Below are 19,788 nucleotides of genomic sequence, written 5' to 3' on the forward strand. Positions count from 1 at the left end.
GAATTAAGATATTAAGTAATTTATTATAAAAATCTGTTGTAATAAAAGTTAATCTATAAAAATTAAGATGTATTTCTTGTAATCCCTTAAATGTTGCAGGCAAGAATCCCAAGGTATCAATTTACATAAGATTATAACTTGTTATTTTTAAATTTTTTATTACAATGTGAAAAATGATAATTTATAACAAAATAATTTAAAGATCATGCTGTTGGTATCACACTAAAACAAAGGTTAATAATAAACCAAGCTAGGTAAACTTATCTTGTTTTCAATTCATTTCCTGCTAAGTAAGCTGTAACAGGAAATTAATTAAAAAACTTTTCTTCAAAACACATCCAAAATGTGTAATAAAAGTACTGATGGAACTTAGCAGGTGTAATACTTTTACAAAGAAAATGAATTTGATATTATTACCACTTAAATAAAATAAAATTTTCTATGATAAAAAAGAAGTACATTAATACTTTGACTGAAAAATAAATTTTATTTTTGTTTGTTTGTATATCACAAATTGAATAGTTTTAACTTAAAAAAAAATTGTGTACACATAAACATTCATAAAAGTAATCAAATAATGTACAATTTTCATCTAATTACCGTTCAGCTTTTGAAGATGACAGAATCAAAGACGGCTTGTAAACTGAAATGGGTGATGACTGGGAAACAGTAACTCCATTTTGAAGACTACTGCTTATTACACCTAAAATAAGAAATTAAATTTTAAACTGATAGAAAGTCATTAAACACATTCTCAAATCTTAAAAAAGCAAATGTTACCAACAATAAAGACAAAAAAGTGATCACACATTTTATAATAAGCAATATAACTTATTTTCTACTCCTCAATACACTCTATAAAGAAAATTTCATTTCTTAAAGAATGCCTTTATTCTTACATCTTTGTCATTCTTTTCAAGGTAATTTTCATTAGACAGATTACAATTTTTTTCAACATTGAAAATATTTCTAAAATACAATTTCTGGTATAGACATCAGTTAGTTTGCTCAGCAACTTTATTTAATGTTTTCAAATGTCACAAAAGTTTTCCAGGTCTTTTCATACTCAAAATATGGAACCATGTTTGGTTTTGTTTTCATTAATACTAGTATTATGATGTTAATTCTGGCCAAAGTATTCCAAATACGCATTGAGAAGAAAACTGATATAACTTCTTACTTAATACAATTTCGATGAATTGTACTTCCCTCAATCTAGGCTTTTTTTAAAAATAGTTTCACACTAATACGGGCAGATGACTTCAGCTATTGTTTATTGTCAAATGAGAAAATTAACTACAGTAAAATAACAAAACACAAATTTAAAGTTGCCTATCATTCCTTTAATAATAAGATTATCACATTTTAATATTTGTTATAAAATTTCAAATTATAAAATGTAGTAAAGATATGTATACTTCACCTGTCTGGGCTCATCAAATAAGGTACAAATGTTATAGGAATATTTTGTTGAGAGCACAGCGTCTCCAATGGACTGTCTCTCAAGAGGTGGTCCTTGTTATTTTTGATATTATTAAGCCTTGTGACTGATATCCTTGCAACTGAGCACCAATTACATTATAATACCAAGAAGGTAGGCTAACTTACCTCCGGGTGCATAAAAGAAATAGACAACCAAGGTTTCAATTTATAGCAGATCAGGTGGACTGATTCATTTGATGACCGTTACACGTATGGTATTTTTTCTGATGTGAAAAGTATGCAGGTTGTTAGGTGGATTTCCCCCACATCCGCATATTAAAGTTCTTTCTGGACATAATGCTGTCAGGTTGGCCAGATTTGGTTTAACTACTTCAGGCTTGGGTCCGGAGTGTAGGGCCATTGATGATGTGCACCATGTAACAGATGCACCATAGGTACAAATACAGGTACATAGGTACAGATGTCTACCCCAGGTACAAAGCTGAACATACCAAAGTACTTAAGTGAGCTTGCAGGGATCAATTTTGGTTTTCACCTGCAAATTAATTAGAAAACTAAAAGGGAATGATACATAGGTGCTGGCTTCTTGAGATTTTTAGCCATGCAGAAGATGGCTAAGGGGCCAGATGCTGGTATAGAAGTATAGAAAGAATAGCAACCTAGGTGGCTAGGGGCCCTAGCCACCCAGATCTGGTTGTTTACTTCACAAAGATATCCACAGGAGTTATCACAAAGGAAGATATCACCAGGAGTTTGGCATCAACCCCTGGTTGACCGAGATATTGGCTGTTACGAGGAGAATGGACGTGTTAAGAACTCTTGTGATAGTGCTGTGCTGTGTGAAGATATAGATGTTGACTTCACTACCAAAAGCAGACCAGAGCAAGATATGTTTTCATTAGAAGCTTATTAAATTTGTGAATTTGTTTCTTGATTTTTTAATAAATCAAAGAGGACTATGAGTAAGTAAATTGAATTGTAGGACAAAATTGTTATGATAAACATGTTTTTTTATGTTTTTTTTTGTCTTCAGTCATTTGACTGGTTTGATGCAGCTCTCCAAGATTCCCTATCTAGTGCTAGTCATTTCATTTCAGTATACCTTCTATATACTACATCCCTAACAATTTGTTTTACATATTCCAAACGTGGCCTGCCTACACAATTTTTTCCTTCTACCTGTCCTTCCAATATTAAAGCGACTATTCCAGGATGCCTTAGTATGTGGCCTATAAGTCCTGTCTCTTCTTTTAACTATATTTTTCCAAATGCTTCTTTCTTCATCTATTTTCCGCAATACCTCTCCATTTGTCACTTTATCCACCCATCTGATTTTTAACATTCTCCTATAGCACCACATTTCAAAAGCTTCTAATCTTTTCTTCTCAGATACTCCGATTGTCCAAGTTTCACTTCCATATAAAGCGACACTCCAAACATACACTTTCAAAAATCTTTTCCTGACATTTAAATTAATTTTTGATGTAAACAAATTATATTTCTTACTGAAGGCTCGTTTCGCTTGTGCTATTCGGCATTTTATATCGCTCCTGCTTCGTCCATCTTTAGTAATTCTACTTCCCAAATAACAAAATTCTTCTACCTCCATAATCTTTTCTCCTCCTATTTTCACATTCAGTGGACCATCTTTGTTATTTCTACTACATTTCATTACTTATGTTTTGTTCTTGTTTATTTTCATGCGATAGTTCTTGCGTAGGACTTCATGTATGCCGTTCATTGTTTCTTCTAAATCCTTTTTACTCTCGGCTAGAATTACTATATCATCAGCAAATCAGAGCATCTTTATCTTTTCACCTTGTACTGTTACTCCGAATCTAAATTGTTCTTTAACATCATTAACTGCTAGTTCCATGTAAAGATTAAAAAGTAACTGATAGAGAACATCCTTGTCGGACTCCCTTTCTTATTACGGCTTCTTTCTTATGTTCTTCAATTGTTACTGTTGCTGTTTGGTTCCTATACATGTTAGCAATTGTTCTTCTATCTCTGTATTTGAACCCTAATTTTTTTAAAATGCTGAACATTTTATTCCAGCCTACGTTATCGAATGCCTTTTCTAGGTCTATAAACGCCAAGTATGTTGGTTTGTTTTTCTTTAATCTTCCTTCTACTAATCTGAGGCCTAAAATTGCTTTCCTTGTCCCTATACTTTTCCTGAAACCAAATTGGTCTTCTCCTAACACTTCTTCCACTCTCCTCTCAATTCTTCTGTATAGAATTCTAGCTAAGATTTTTGATGCATGACTAGTTAAACTAATTGTTCTGTATTCTTCACATTTATTTGCCCCTGCTTTCTCTGGTATCATGACTATAACACTTTTTTTGAAGTCTGACGGAAATCCCCCTTTTTCATAAATATTACACACCAGTTTGTATAATCTATCAATCGCTTCCTCACCTGCACTGCGCAGTAATTCTACAGGTATTCTGTCTATTCCAGGAGCCTTTCTGCCATTTAAATCTTTTAATGCTCTCTTAAATCCAGATCTCAGTATTGTTTCTCCCATTTCATCCTCTTCTTCCTCTATAACACCATTTTCTAATTCATTTCCTCCGTATAACTCTTCAATATATTCCACCCATCTATCAACTTTACCTTTCGTATTATATATTGGTGTACCATCTTTTGTTTAACACATTATTAGATTTTAATTTATGTACCCCAAAATTTTCCTTAACCTTCCTGTATGCTCCGTCTATTTTACCAATGTTCATTTCTCTTTCCACTTCTGAACACTTTTCTTTAATCCACTCTTCTTTCGCCAGTTTGCACTTCCTGTTTATAGCATTTCTTAATTGCCGATAGTTCCTTTTACTTTCTTCATCACTATCATTCTTATATTTTCTACGTTCATCCATCAGCTGCAATATATCGTCTGAAACCCAAGGTTTTCTACCAGTTCTCTTTATTCCACCTAAGTTTGCTTCTGCTGATTTAAGAATTTCCTTTTTAACATTCTCCCATTCTTCTTCTACATTTTCTACCTTATCTTTTTTACTCAGACCTCTTGCGATATCCTCCTCAAAAATCATCTTTACCTCCTCTTCCTCAAGCTTCTCTAAATTCCACAGATTCATCTGACACCTTTTCTTCAGGTTTTTAAACCCCAATCTACATTTCATTATCACCAAATTATGGTCGCTATCAATTTCTGCTCCAGGGTAAGTTTTGCAGTCAACGAGTTGATTTCTAAATCTTTGCTTAACCATGATATAATCTTATCTGATACCTTGCAGTATCGCCTGGCTTTTTCCAATTGTATATTCTTCTATAATGATTTTTAAATTGGGTGTTGGCAATTACTAAATTATACTTCGTGCAAAACTCTATAAGTCGGTCCCCTCTTTCATTCCTTTTGCCCAGCCCGTATTCACCCACTATATTTCCTTCCTTGCCTTTTCCAATGCTTGCATTCCAATCTCCAACTATTATTAAATTTTCATCTCCTTTTACATGTTTAATTGCTTCATCAATCTCTTCATATACACGCTCTACCTCATCATCATCATGGGCGCTTGTAGCCATATAGACGTTAACAATCGTTGTCGGTTTAGGTTTTGATTTTATCCTTATTACAATGATTCTATCGCTATGCGTCTTGAAATACTCCACTCTCCTCCCTATCTTCTTGTTCATCACGAAACCTACTCCTGCCAGCCCATTATTTGACGCTGAGTTAATTACTCTAAAATCACCTGACCAAAAGTCGCCTTCCTCTTCCCACCGAACCTCACTAATTCCTTTTTATGTTTGAAGGCCTAAATCATGTAATGATCTGAGTGCACAGTCTAATTGAAGTTATATATAGTAAGAGTTTTGGAATAAAATCATCAGTGTTAGAGGAAGGGGCGCAGGGAATGTGCTTCTGCAAATAGGTTGACTTGATAATTGAGGATTATACACTCTGATTAAGATATATTTTACACTGATGGAACCGTCTGCCAATGCATTTCTATCAGTGGCATCCTGATAGAGGCCAAACTGATGGCTGTGGAGTTATTTCATTTTAATTCAACAAATGATAAGTCCATCACAATTTTCGATTTTAGTAATATTTGATATATGATAAATACCTACCTTGCAGTGGTCAGAAAATATATCTTTTATATATTTTTTTTAATTTTTTCTAGGGTAGCAGACTATTTTCTAGCTCGCCAACAGGTAAAAACAGCCATTTTTGTCACTTTTTCCATGAGCTGCAGCATTCTTATTTTACACTGTACATTGAACAGAGCGTCAAAAAGGACTTTTTGGAAAACATAAAGAGGAACTTCATCTTAGTGTACTCAAAATTAATTTTGTTACATAACCAAATCTTATAATGTTTACTTAAGTTACGTTTACAAGTTTTTTTTTTTTTTTTTTTTTAATTTTGAGCCCAAAATAAAAAATGAAGGGCTTAGGGTAACAGGCCTGTTTTTCACCTTTTAACTCTTAGGTACTAGCAGTATTTATAAAAAAAAAAATTGAACTGTTACTGACATAAAAAGTGACAAATCATAAGATTTTTAAATGTCTCATTTTTAAGGCCGAAAAATCACAGTGGGACAGATGGAAAAAATCAGAAATGTTTACAGCAGTAAGAACTATTTATGTACTTTAAAACCATAGAATTTATTTTGTTACTCAAAGGGGCTGACAAGAAATGAAGCCAACAAAACCGCTAAAAACACTGTTTCTTCTAATCGTAAACAATGTATCCACAAATACTGATGTTATGTATTTTTTTCAGATTATAAAAATTATAACTTAACTCATTATAATGAATAGATTAATAATAAAAAGTCAACTACAAAATTATGAAATGTCAATTACAGAATGAAAATAATTACAAAATGATAACTCAAATACATTAAATATGTTATTCAAAATTCACTTTTTCCTTATTTTACTCCAGCTAATGTAAGTTATGAATAAATCTTGCACTTTTTGATAACAAACTTAACTAAGATACTACTCCTGCCATTTTTTTATTGAGTAGAACTGGTAAGTCCTCATTCATCTTTGGTGTAATGTTTTGTTCTCTTCCAGTAATTGATAGAAAAAGCTCTGATTGCGCAAGAATCTTTCAAATATTTTCCAGTTGAATCCATCATTGATTATCCCTCAATGATTTCTTGAATAAAGTACCAGGACCTAGTGGATGGAAAAAGTGTATTTGAAGTCAAAAGTGTATTTTGACTTAATGACTTCACATAACCACCACTTGCCATCGTATACACAGCAGACATTGCTGTGTATATGATAATTAAGCATTTTTTAAGGCTTATTCACCAGACTTGGCACTGTCCAACTACTATTTATTTGCATCAATGAGACACGCACTTTCTGAGCAGTGCTTCACTTCTTATGAAAATGTACGAAAATGGCTTGATGACTAGTTTGCCTCAAAAGAGCAACAATTTTTTTGGCATGACATTCATAAATTGTCAGAGAGATGGGAAAAATGTATAGTTACTGATGGATAATATTTTGAATATTTTTTATAATTTTCATACAATAAACATGTATTTTCTATACAAATATTCCGGTTTCATACTTACACACCTGGTACATTATTCTGAAAAAATTTATGCTGTGAATTTTTTGGATACATTGTTCATGGTTAGAAGGAACAGTGTTTTTAGCACTTTTTATGGCTTCATTACTCATCAACCCCTTTGAGTAACAAAATAAATTTTTTATGGTTTTAAAGTATATAAAAAGTACTTACTACTGTAAAAATGTCAGATTTTTGCCACCGGTCACACATGTGGCTTTTAGGCCCCATTAACGAGACATTTTCAAAATCTTACGATTTGGCGGCCATTTTTTTTAATGGAAACTTGGTAACAGTCAATTTTTTTTTAATAAGTACTACTAGTATCTTAAGAGTTAAAAGGTAAAAACCAGACCTGTTACCTTAAGCCCTTCATTTTTTATTTTGGGCAAAAAATTTGAGAAAACATTTGTAAACGTAATTTAAGTAAACATTATAAGATTTGGTTATGTAACAAAATTAATTTTGAGTACACTAAGATGAAGTTCCTCTTTACTCTCCAAAAAGCCCTTTTTGACCCTCTGTACAATGTAGAATAAGAATTCTACAGCTCATGGAAGAAGTGATGGAAATGGCTTGTTTTTTTTGCCTGTTGGCAAGTTAGAAAATAGTCTATTAAAAAAAAAATTTTTTTCTTTAAATATAAAAAAAATATTTTCTGACCACTACAAGGTGAGTAGTTATATGCCAAATATTATCAAAATCAAAAAAAGTGATGCAATAAAATTTTAAAAAATTTGTTTAATTGAAATGGAATACTCCTGTGATGTGTTTTCAGGTTTAGAGGATCTAAAAAAACGCCTCAGTAAAACTCATCAGACTAGGAATGAAGGGAATGGTGTGGTGACTGGCATCATCATAAGGCAGGTTCTTTCACTGCCGATGTCAGGATGTAGTAACGATACAATATTTAGAGGGAAAAACCTGATCATGGAAAATCTGATTATTAGATTTATATGTATTCTTAGATGTATTTTATATGCAAATATTATATATTAATAATATTCATAAATTATTAACAATCAAGACTAATCATGATGTTCTAAGGACAAAAAAAGTCTTTCAGTAAATGTCTTTCTGTGGATTTTGATGCCCGCAGGCTAAGCCGACTTCACTATCAAAATGTTGCAATATAAAAATGTTCATATAATTATTATGAACATTCCGAATGGACATTATGTTCATTATTATTTATATGATTAATTAATTAATTATACTTATAATGTTCATATCATCCAATATACTTTCTTGATCATACTGTGTTTAGTAAATTACTTCAACTGGTGGTTTATTAATTCATTCGTAAATTGATTAGAAATGTGTATAGAGAGGATATGATTATTAATAAAAAACCAAAATAAAATAATAGAAAAAATATAAATTAAACACAATCATAAAAATAGTTAACAAGAATAATTATCCTGGTCTACAGATTGAATTTAGATTACATAATACTATTACTGTAACTAAACTTCATCAACCTTCTCACAAAACTATGCAGTAACCCAAAACATAACAGTAGGACGATTCTAATTTAGTTTAATTTAGCACAATCTATTCAAGAAAAAACACTTCTCTTTTATTTATAACATAAAAATTAAGTAAAAATAACTTGTAATACAAAAATTAAAACGTTACGGTAAAATTATATTTACTTTAAAAATAAATATTTTAAGAAAGTACGAGGTCTGTTCAGAAAATAACTGAACATTTTTAATTATGTGCCAACAGAAATATTTAGTGGTGTACAGTTGGCAGCATTGTGTTCTGCATAATCTCCTCTGTAACTACATATTTTAGGAATGTTGATATCTCATTCAATTTAAGCGTTAATGTTATTTGAGTGCAACATATTTAAGTTTAGTTGTGATTTTTGTAATGTGCGATTTCCAGGAGCAACAATACAATGTAATGAAACTGGGGAAAACTAACAGAAACATTTCAACTTTTGAAACAATCTTTCGGAGATGATGCCCTCATATGCAATGTTATGAATGGTTTTCACAATTTTAAAGTGATCGTCAATCAATTGAAGATGACCCTCGATCAGGAAACTTATTAACCCATGTTCATCCCAACCCTGTAGGGGGAAGACACCTACCTTGTGATGTTACTGGTCACCACACCATCTGCTCCGTTCTGAACCCTGAGGGGCTTTACCGGAGGTCACCTTTAGACCCTCTAACTGATTACATCTCACAGTCATCAGCCAGGTCTCAGTCAGGATGCCACCAATGTAAATGCCTTGGCAGACATTTGCATCAGTAAATAAAAATCAAATTTTGCCTTCACATAGGCCTCAAACAGACATCTTCACATCCAACCTAACATGATTCCCTCAAACTAACTGACCAAAACTGCAAAAGCGCAAACCCTGTGCCTAGTCTAGATTTGACAGCACTGTTCATGACTGAATGCCTCAGAAAACGAACAAGTTGAAAGTTAAATCAGTGCTACACTAATACCAATCAAAATTATGTTTAAAGCAACATAGAAATTCAGACCTACACCCAAACAAATTGATCAATTTAAGTCACCTAACAAGGGGAATGTAATCTCATTCCAATCCGTGCAGGAGCTGGGGGACAAACCCCACACCCCCACCTGCCATCATGGAGTCTCGCACAGCTTTACCAAGTCACAACCAGGACCACCACCGGCAGAAGGAAGCCACACGTGATTACACGGGCTACCATACCCAGGCATTGCAGCCACCCCCACCAGCAGGTGCCTACAAATTGAATCACAAACAACATCAATGTAACCGTGGCACGATGCCAATGCGCCTATTTCCAACCAATCCAATGCCTAGGTCAGAACCCTAGCCACCTGGGATCCTACAATGATCAAATACCTCAATTAAACTCCCTCTGCTGACCTACACACCACAAGGGCATGAAGAAAACCAGCCACTATTCACCGACCACTCCTCGCAGATCATCCAAATAATACGGAGATCCAAAAAGGAATGTATTCTCTCAAGTTCCCTAACAGCTCGTGAGCGTTCGACCTTGTATCGGGGACAAACGTAGAGGACGTGGTCCACTGCTATCATCAATCCCACAACCCAGGACCGATCCAAATCCACCAAATGAAACCTAGCCAAACTCAACAGAAAGGCACCATGCCTGGAGATAAACTGTGTGATATACAGATTGGGGGAAACCCATCTAATCATACCAGGAAATATACCCCATGCATGCACCGACCTGTGGGGGATTCGTCCCATCTGACCTGCTAAGATGCAAGGCCCCGTTCCTCCAATCTCCTGCTTTCGTTCTGACATCAATAGGTTATTTACCATGGAAATGTATCATTTCTTATACTCATTAGCCAAGATATCGATTGGTTTGACTATGGCTGTAACACAGACTGCCTCCTGCAAAACTTTTCTATAACCCCTTAACAGCCAGCAAGAGGAGTTGCTGGGCCCGCAGCAAAATGTCGGCGTAACACCTAAAAGCCAAGCGGTAAGCCCAGACAGGTGCAGCACCTGTGTGGGCTTAGGTGTCAAGGTTTTTCTTATTTCTGAAATTAAAATCAATGATGAAAGGACGCTGGTTTTGAGACTATTGATGACATTAAAGCAAATTCATCATTAACCTTAAAAGTCATTTAAAATGAAGCTATCTGAGACTGCTTCACAAAGTGGTCCATACCAATTCTATTGGATTAAAATTGAAATGGTGTGGAGGATGACATAAAAAAAAAACAATTTTTTATTTTTGATATTTCAAAATAATTGTTTTTTTCATCCTTACATCATGTAATCATTAGTCTTGACTTAATAATTTATGAATATAATTAATACATAATATTTGTAAGTAAAATACATAAAATGTTAGTAATACAATTAATTTTTTGCATAAAAATTTGCATCTAAGAATCACATTTTCCAAGATCAGATTTTGTATTAATATTCCATAGTTAACTGAACAAAAAAAAATTATTATAACTTTTTTGTTTGGAATTTTTTAAGTTTTAGGCAAGGTTATCACTATAATCGATCCTTCAGTAACAATATCTAAATTTTTTAAAACTACTGCAAAAAATTGTCATCATTCATTTCATCATGATACTCTTGGGAAGATCTGTATTCAAATACCCATAAAACCACTGTTGAAAACCCCATTTTCACTTCTTACATATGCTATTACTCATTACCTTTTCCAGCCAGGGTTTTCAATCCAGTTTGACAAACCTTTGATTAGAGCATCTTTTGTGCTCTTTATTTTTTTATCCACCCATGCTGTTTACAGTACATGTACTGCATTAACCCAAGTTTCATCTAGATAATAAATTGTCTTACTCTCTTCACAAAATCGCTAAATTTCTTTTACATATTCCCTACATCATGAAATAATATCTTTGCATTCAATCAACAAATTAAATTTTCTGGATGTGAAATGAAAATTCATTGATTTTTTAAAACATGATGTAATTTAAGTCTGAAAGCTTGTTATTGAAATAAAACAATCAAAACAAATTTTTTCGGATGATGGTTTTAGTAAAATTATCCAACCTTTTAATCGTTTTCACATGCTTTCAAGTCTTTTTGGGGTAACATAATATAATCAATTTTGTGTTTTATTAAAAATGTAGTAATTTTTCTTTCACCAATGCCTGTTGCACTACTTGCTTTCTGAGCACATCTCTGGCTGCAGTTTCAGGGTTGTTATCATGTTTTAAGATTATATATATGTTGCTGATTTAAGAGTTTTGCAGCTATTTAAGAGTGGGTTTTCCTGGTTTACGTTACAAGTCAAAATTACTTTTTGTTAAAACCCGATTGGCACAAAAACAAAGGGTAAATTAAGATTAATAAAATTACACTGAATAAGACTGTTGTGAAAATGTACTATAAGACTGTCTCGTACCATTAAGAGTAACACAAAAATATAACACTGAAATACTTTCTTTCACTGAACTGATAACAGTATGAAGCATTAAAAATTATGTTATTTTTAAACATCAACAACAAAGATTCAACAAAATTTTTAACTGCTTATCATTGATATGCCACTGCACCAAACAATTGATAGCTTACAGAACATCATTATACACATAAGAAATAACTGCATTAATTTAATAATAATAAAAATGAAAAAATTAATTAACACAGACAGACACACACACAATGTCAGTAAATAAAGTAATGAGACTGATTCAGAAAAACGTCTTATTTACAATCCAATTATACATATCACCTTCAAAATATTTCCCTTGGGAAACTACACAATGCTTCAAACGGTTTTCCCACTCTTCCTAGCAATGTTGGAACTCAGAAACCGGAATATCATTCACATGGTCGAAATATCCTTCAACATTTTTTTATCCTTCAACATATTTTTCTATTGTTCCAAAATGGTGTCCTTCAAGGTGTTTCTTAAAGTCGGGAACAGGAAAAGTCACAGGGACTCAAGCCAGGTGAATAAGGTGGTTGAAGAAGTACAGAAATGTTTTTCTTTGCTAAAAATTCATTGAGAGTGCAGTGTGACAAGGTGCATTATGATGCAGCATCCGTCTTTGATGGCTGGTCTCATGTGGGCAACTCTTTTCCACAATCTTTCAAGAATTTCTCTGTAAACATATTGATTTACAGTCTGTCCTGTAGGCAAAAACTCCTTATGGAGAATGCCATTATAACCAAAGAAACAAATTAGCATGGTTTTGATATTTTATTTGCTCATTTTTGCTTTTTTGGGACATTGTGAGTTTAAAGTATGCCACTCCTTGTTCTGGCATTTTGTTCCTGGGTCATACTCAAATATCCAAGATTCATCAACAATATTTTTTTTGAAAATCAGGATCAGTTTCAATTCATCCTAGAAGATAGTGGCACACTTCCACCCTGTTGTTTTTCTGTTCAACAGTGAGATTTTATGGGAACCAATTTTGCACAAACTTTTATCATGTCCATGTGTTTGTCAACATTTGATGGACTGCGGTATGGTTCAAATTCAATTATTCTGCAATCATTCTGACAATCACCAGTCGTACCACATCAAGTCTCTGATTCGCTCAACATTGTCATCACTTTTTGACGTATGACCTTCCAGAACGTAGATCGTCCATAACTAATTCCTGGCCATCTGAAAGTGCTTTAAACCACCAAATAACTAGGGCTTGTGAAAGATCATCATCTCCATATGCCCTTTTCAATTTTTAAAAAATTTCAGTAGCATTCTCACAGAATTTAACACAAGACTTGATTGCACAACATTGCTCATAATTAGTATCACTCATTTTTGTAAGTTTGTTTACGTCTCACATGGCAACAATATACTAAAAATATTAATATCTAATATAAATCAGCTGTTCATATAATAATGTTTACTAGTAACTTTACAGTGTTGCCACTTTGGCTGCCAAAAAAAACTAGTCTCATTACTTTATTTACAGATCTCACATAATATATATAATATTAATAATATATTATTAATATTAAATATTATTTAATATATACATATATAATTTCATTATAAATATATTAGTTTAGTTAACATAGTTAAATTATTAATTTAATAAATAATAACAATAATTTATAAAAATTATAAAATATAAATTAATTTTATAAAATTATAAAAATTGTTATTTTAAAATAAAAAAATAAAATAATTTTTAAAAATATTTTATTTTTTGCAATTTTCTTCATTAAATTAGATTAAAAATACATTACTCAATGGAGATTTAGTTTAAAAATGTCCAAGTTGTCTACAAAATGAACACTAAGTGTTAAGTTCAGGATTTTTATCCCACACAAATAGTTTTTTTTTTTTTTTTTTTTTTTTTACATTATTATTTATTATAATAAAATATAATAAGTTTACCATTATTAGTATTAGATGAAACAGATGAGGATGGTTTTGTCATACTACGCTGTGCTGAAGATGATGGCTCCAATTCATACATAATTACATAAGCATTTGTACCTAAAACTGTTTGTAGTTGGACCTGCCTTACCTGTTAAAAAAAAAATAATAATTATAATTAAAAACAACCAAATGACCTAAAGTAAGAGAAAACGATACTGATTTTATCTAAAGACACATCAGCATTCTAAAAGGGTAAAAATTGCATTAACAGTAGCACAAACTTCCATTTTTAGCAAAATACCCATCTTTCAGAAAAAATTCATAAAAGTATTATTGCACAATTTTATCAAACAAAAATAAAAATTGTAAGAAAATAACCAACCACCTATCTCTGTTTCTATGATGTTCATTGATTCCCTACCTTTTTGCTTGACAGCACCAACAAAGATAGCGACTCCTGGACAGAAAGCCTTCTGTGTTCTGCAGTTTGCTAAATCTGAACTTGTAGTTATAGTTCAACATGCATTTCATAGAAAGTTGAATTGTGATTCTCCAAATAATAATAACATTTGTCGATGGCATAATCAATTTGAAACAACCAGATGTTTGTGTTAAGGGAAGAGTATGAGATGAACAAGGATATCTGAAGAAAATGTTGAACATGCCAGGGAAATTTTTCTGCAGTCCTAAAAAATCTGTTAGGAAGGCCAGCCACGAACTAGCAATGCTGATGACAGTGTGGAATGGAATAATTGAAGGATACGCATCCGTACTGTGTGCAGCTGTTAACAGGTTTTGAAGCCCACTGGTTAGGCTATGCATGCTGATTTTGCTATCAAAATGTTGCATTATAAACACATTTCTTGATTCTACTGTGTTTAGTGATATTCAAACATTTCATCTTAATGGAAAAGTTAAAAAACAAAATGTCTATCTGGGAGTCAGAAAATCCCTATAAACTCTCATGATGTGAAAGGGACTTGCCAAAATTAAATGTTTTCTGAACGATAACCCGATGACAAGTTTACAGGCAATTCTTTCTCTTATTATTGTTTTTCTATGGAGCAAGCATAACAGGAGTTGCTTATTTGGATGTGCTACATACATAGACTGGCATAACTCTGTATCTGTATCTCAATGATTTTGTATTTTGCAGACCCCCTACCCAATGAGTAGTGGGAACACATTTTTATTTACAACTATATAGATGAAAACTAGTCAAAAGCAATTTTAAAATGTGATTAGTTAATGTACAATTAATTTTAATATAATGAGGTTTTATAATACTAAATCAATTTAAACAAAACACACACACTCACACACATCAAGAATAAGTTGAGTAGCTTTGTAATATAATTAAATGCAACTCTACTATTTCAATAGAGAATAATCTTTAATGTGGTTTCATGTTGAAGTTAAGATTTCCTGAGAGATGTTTTAATATTTTTCTTAACTTTAAGAACCTACAAGCAAGTTAAACAATTTTTTTTATCATATGGAATAAATTTTCTTCACAGTACAATTGAGCAAACAAAAAAATTTTTTATTTTATATTTTATTATTTTTTTAACTTTATAAATAACTTCTTGTTTGGAAATATTAATAGTAAAATCTGTATACAATTAAAAATACTCTTTAAATTAAAAAAAGAAAATTGTAGATTAATTAGTCAACATTTTTAGACAACACTTACAAATTTGGATATATGTAATAATGCTTGTATGTGCATTCAAATGGACTACTGCATTCTTCTATCACAAAAAAATTATAAACGGCAAGGACTATCATTAATTCATATTAACTATATAAAAATATTACAAATCACTGAAACCTAATCAAATAAATTTATCAAAAAACCTCTATAATTTTGCAGACTATTACAGTAAAAAAATTAACTCTACACAATAGTTTTTACTTAATTTTTTTTTACAAAACCAGACTAAAAATGACCATAACAGTTAACACTTAAAAACAAATATATGAAAACATCTACTAACCATACTATCATCAAATAGATAGAAAAATCCATTAGATGAAGCAGCCATTGCAGTGTAATGACCACAACTAGCAGAAGGACCAATGTGAGAAATCATTGAAACCAATTTGTAACTTAATTCACCATTTGAGGAACTAGATGGATGCATAAACCGTGAAAGATCCAGTTTCTGTTTCAGTGAGACATGCTTGCTGATCTTCCCTCCGAAGATACCAAACCTAAATATCACACATTCAAAATAAATATTTTTATTTAAGTATATTAGATTATAAAAATTAATTGCTTTAATACAGTCTGCTCAATAATTTACTAAGTTTTAAAACTGAATGAAACTAACAGAGCCTAGGTAAGTCAACATCAACATGTTGAATAAAAAAAAAACTGGTGTTAAGTAAAAAAATATTTGATTAATTGAAGAAAGAACGGATATAATTTAAATTAAAAAAATAATTTACAAATGGCAGAAAATTAAGTTTTTAAACTTTTCATAAACTTTTTAAAAAACTAAACTGATCTGAAGTTACAAAAAAAATTTACAACTTCTGCCATTGTCCACAAAATTGAATACTAATGAATTTAGTTGAAACAGGGTATAAATTTTTATTTCAATAAAACAATAAAATAAACCCAAAATTTCTATAATTTGAACAGACTGAATAACAAACCTTATAATATATGTTGGATGTATACTCCATATAGTACACGTTATGTGAACAATGGTTAGAGGTTTTACATAGCAGGCTATAAGCTACCTCTTGAGTTGCATGCAGAGAACATTAGGTGCCTTCTGTATTGAAAACTTCTTGGTTGCAGCAACTCGCCGATGACACTGTTCGCAACGGTATGCTTCTTCACCTTCACCCAGTTGCTCTCGACCGAAGTAAGCATCCAGTGCATCCTCTACAGAGCCAACAGTTCTTATATCCAAAAGCAAATCCTGGAAATGCTGGAATGTTGTTGAAACGTGCCGACACTCCAAACATGTAACTGTAACATTGATGTTAAGGTTTTACTAAATGATAATTCCACTAACTGAAAGACAATTCAATAAAGACTTTAATATTCATTTGAAGAATGAGTGAGAAGATATTTCATTAAGATTACAAAAAATAAAGATATTTTTCTTTATTTCCCTAATAAAAATAGAAATAAACTTGTAAAAAAAAAAAATCTAATAAAGCTTCTACAAATTCACCTTTTTAGTAATGTACAGTATTGAGTTAGGGCTACCTATCTGTACCCCACATATTCTACTCCAGTGGCAGACATTTTAAAACTTTATCACAATTTGGATATAACACAAAATAAAAGGAAATATTATTACAGAAATACTATTCAATAAGATGCTCCTCTGATTTACAATCTGTTTAAAGAGAGCCTTGTAGCTGTGTCGCCTATTTGGCGACTGCATAGTCGCCAAATAGGGGGGGGTGACGGGGGGGGGGCGAAGAATTTTTAACATGAACAAATATATTTTAAAATAACTTTATACAATTTCAGAAAAATTGGCATATAAAACTAAATCACATATTTTTTTAAGTTAAAATAATAAAACTCGAGTGATAAAAAAACTAAATAAAATATGCAAAAAGTTTACACTTAATAAACATTTTACTATATTTTTGAGAATTATCATTAAGTGTAAAATTCATTACAATAGAAAAAGGAAATTATAATAAAAAGAAGGAAAAAAGGAAAAGGAGATCATACAAATGCAAACTGATAATTAAAATATTCAAAGAATATTACTAGCTTAATTTCATGAAAAGAAAATAGAGCAGTTGATGTGGAACTTTGCTAATTCAAAACTGAAATTAAAAAAGTACTAAATTCAAGATTTAGCATAAAACTAAAACACATTTAGAAATTGTTAAATAAAATTTCCATTCCAACAGCAAAAAATAAGCCAAAAACGAGTAATTTAGTGAAAATTAAATTAGATAAAATCTATTAGAATTCCAATTCTCTTAATATCTCTAGATTTTTTTAACTCTCTTTTCCATTGCACAGTAATAGCTGCTTTTTCTGTGGCTATGTTCTGCACATATGACATTCAAATAATGAATATAAATTATGAATATTGATTTAAATGATGATGAATAATATAAACTATTAAAAATCAAAACAAAAATAAGTAATTTATATGAATTATGTAATAATAATTCTCTTGATTTACTGATACAAAACAACTTAAGAAATCTATAGGTACACCAAATCAAGCTTATAATGAATGCTTCATTCAAAAATATAAATAAACAGAGATTATGACAAAATGAACAGAAATTAAGGTAAGTCCAACACAACTAAATCATACTTCTACCAAAACTAAAAACAATCTCAGTTATGCAGGCATAATAATCAAGTTCCATAGCACTATATGAAGACCTAATTATGTAATTCATTTTATAAGTAACCTCTAACAATGATACACTTATTAGTTTCTAATAAATAAGCAAAAATAATTCCTAAAATTAATTAATTCTTAGAGATAAAAAAATTAATCTTTTTTATATATATTTAAATTTGAATACAAAAAAACTGCTACAGTTGATCATTTCCCATAATTTCATGACACTCAGTTCCTTGCTGTAAAATTGCTTGTGTTAGCTTGTGTTTTGATAACATTTTAGCAAAAATGTCAGTTTACTGAATACCAGTAAAAAAAATATGCATTTATATTTAAATTCTATTAAATAAGCCACCTAGTAAAGATTTTTTTTTAATTTCAGTAAAATATAATCTTCATAAAAGAATGGTGAAGTTTTGAGCACGGAATAAATAAAAACAAAAAACTTATAGTTGATGTTTATTTATCAAATTTTTGATCTCAAACAATTTTTATTTTAGTTACCTAATAAATTTCTATATGTGCACCATTATTCGCTCACAAATGTCCAATCGATACTCAGTTTCTGCCAATACCCAAATTAACATATCTTCTGCTATGGTTACAACTGCTTCATCCTTGCTAATCCTTTCCTTTAAGTGACGTAGGTTACATATTTTTTGCAAATAAACAATGTTTTCTACATACTCCCACAAAAAAAGATCGCCAGGTATCAGGCCTGGGCTCCTTGCCGGCCTATCCATCAATATCCAAATTTTCTGTTCAAAGCATAGCTGACGAACGTAGTGCAAGGGTGCACCACCATCTCATTGGAAAAGAATTTTTTGTATCTTTCGAGTTCATCCAGTTGAGGAAAGCCATAATTGTTTAACATATCAAGAAAAACATTTCCATCAATAGTCTTTTCAGTGAAGAAAAAAGGCCCGATTACACGATTTTTCATCACACCACATCAAACCCAAACATTTATTAACTTTAAGCCTATTGCATCGTTTTTCAAAAATTACATGTGGATTTTCAGATCCCTATATTGTGTGTGTAAACATTGATCTCCATATTGATTTTTCCATTAATATGAATTGCAGAGTCAGTCATAAAAATTATTTGTTTTCATTAATTTTGTGGAAAACTTCAACAGCAAAATCGAAATGTTTTTCTCCATCACCAGGTTTCAATTTCAGCAGTAGCTGGATTTTATATGCTTGTAATTTCAATTTTTTGTGTAAAACTTTGTCAATTGATGTTTTTAGAATATCTAACTCAAGGCTTCAATGAGATATGGATTTTTTAGAACTTCTGACTGCAGACTGCCAATTTGTTCAACAGTTTGATCTGATACTCATGGTCTGCCAGTTGATTTTTCCTAGACAACAGATTTTCTTCAAATTATTTTTCTGGATTAAAATAAGAGGTATTTGATAAATTTTCAGCTGCTGACCTACTACATGAAGCCACATGATATTAATGAAAATTAGCCTTTGGTTTAGAAATCATGGTTAAATTTATTAAACCTTAGTATTCATAAGAAATAGCACATTACTGCTGCTTAGGTTACTGAATATTACTTCATTATTGTACCTTACATTAGGTCTGCTAAAACAATCTACATGTCTTCAGATTAAA

The 19,788-nt window shown here is 31.4% G+C and overlaps 1 protein-coding gene across 2 annotated transcripts in view; it reads right to left on the reverse strand.

The window, feature by feature from the left end:
* Positions 1-19,788, reverse strand: part of scny (ubiquitin specific peptidase 36) — a 71,132-nt gene that overhangs the window by 19,080 nt on the left and 32,264 nt on the right. For both annotated transcript variants that reach the window (XM_075368058.1, XM_075368056.1), the window contains exons 7-10: positions 16,571-16,805; positions 15,820-16,036; positions 13,838-13,970; positions 601-703 (exon numbers count right to left, since the gene is read on the reverse strand). In XM_075368058.1, coding sequence (XP_075224173.1) covers positions 601-703; positions 13,838-13,970; positions 15,820-16,036; positions 16,571-16,805 — 688 coding nt within the window. The remainder of the gene's footprint in view (positions 1-600; positions 704-13,837; positions 13,971-15,819; positions 16,037-16,570; positions 16,806-19,788) is intronic.

The sequence above is a fragment of the Lycorma delicatula genome, chromosome 6 (genome assembly GCF_047948215.1).
Source record: "Lycorma delicatula isolate Av1 chromosome 6, ASM4794821v1, whole genome shotgun sequence".
In the NCBI taxonomy this organism is placed as follows: Eukaryota; Metazoa; Arthropoda; class Insecta; order Hemiptera; family Fulgoridae; genus Lycorma; species Lycorma delicatula.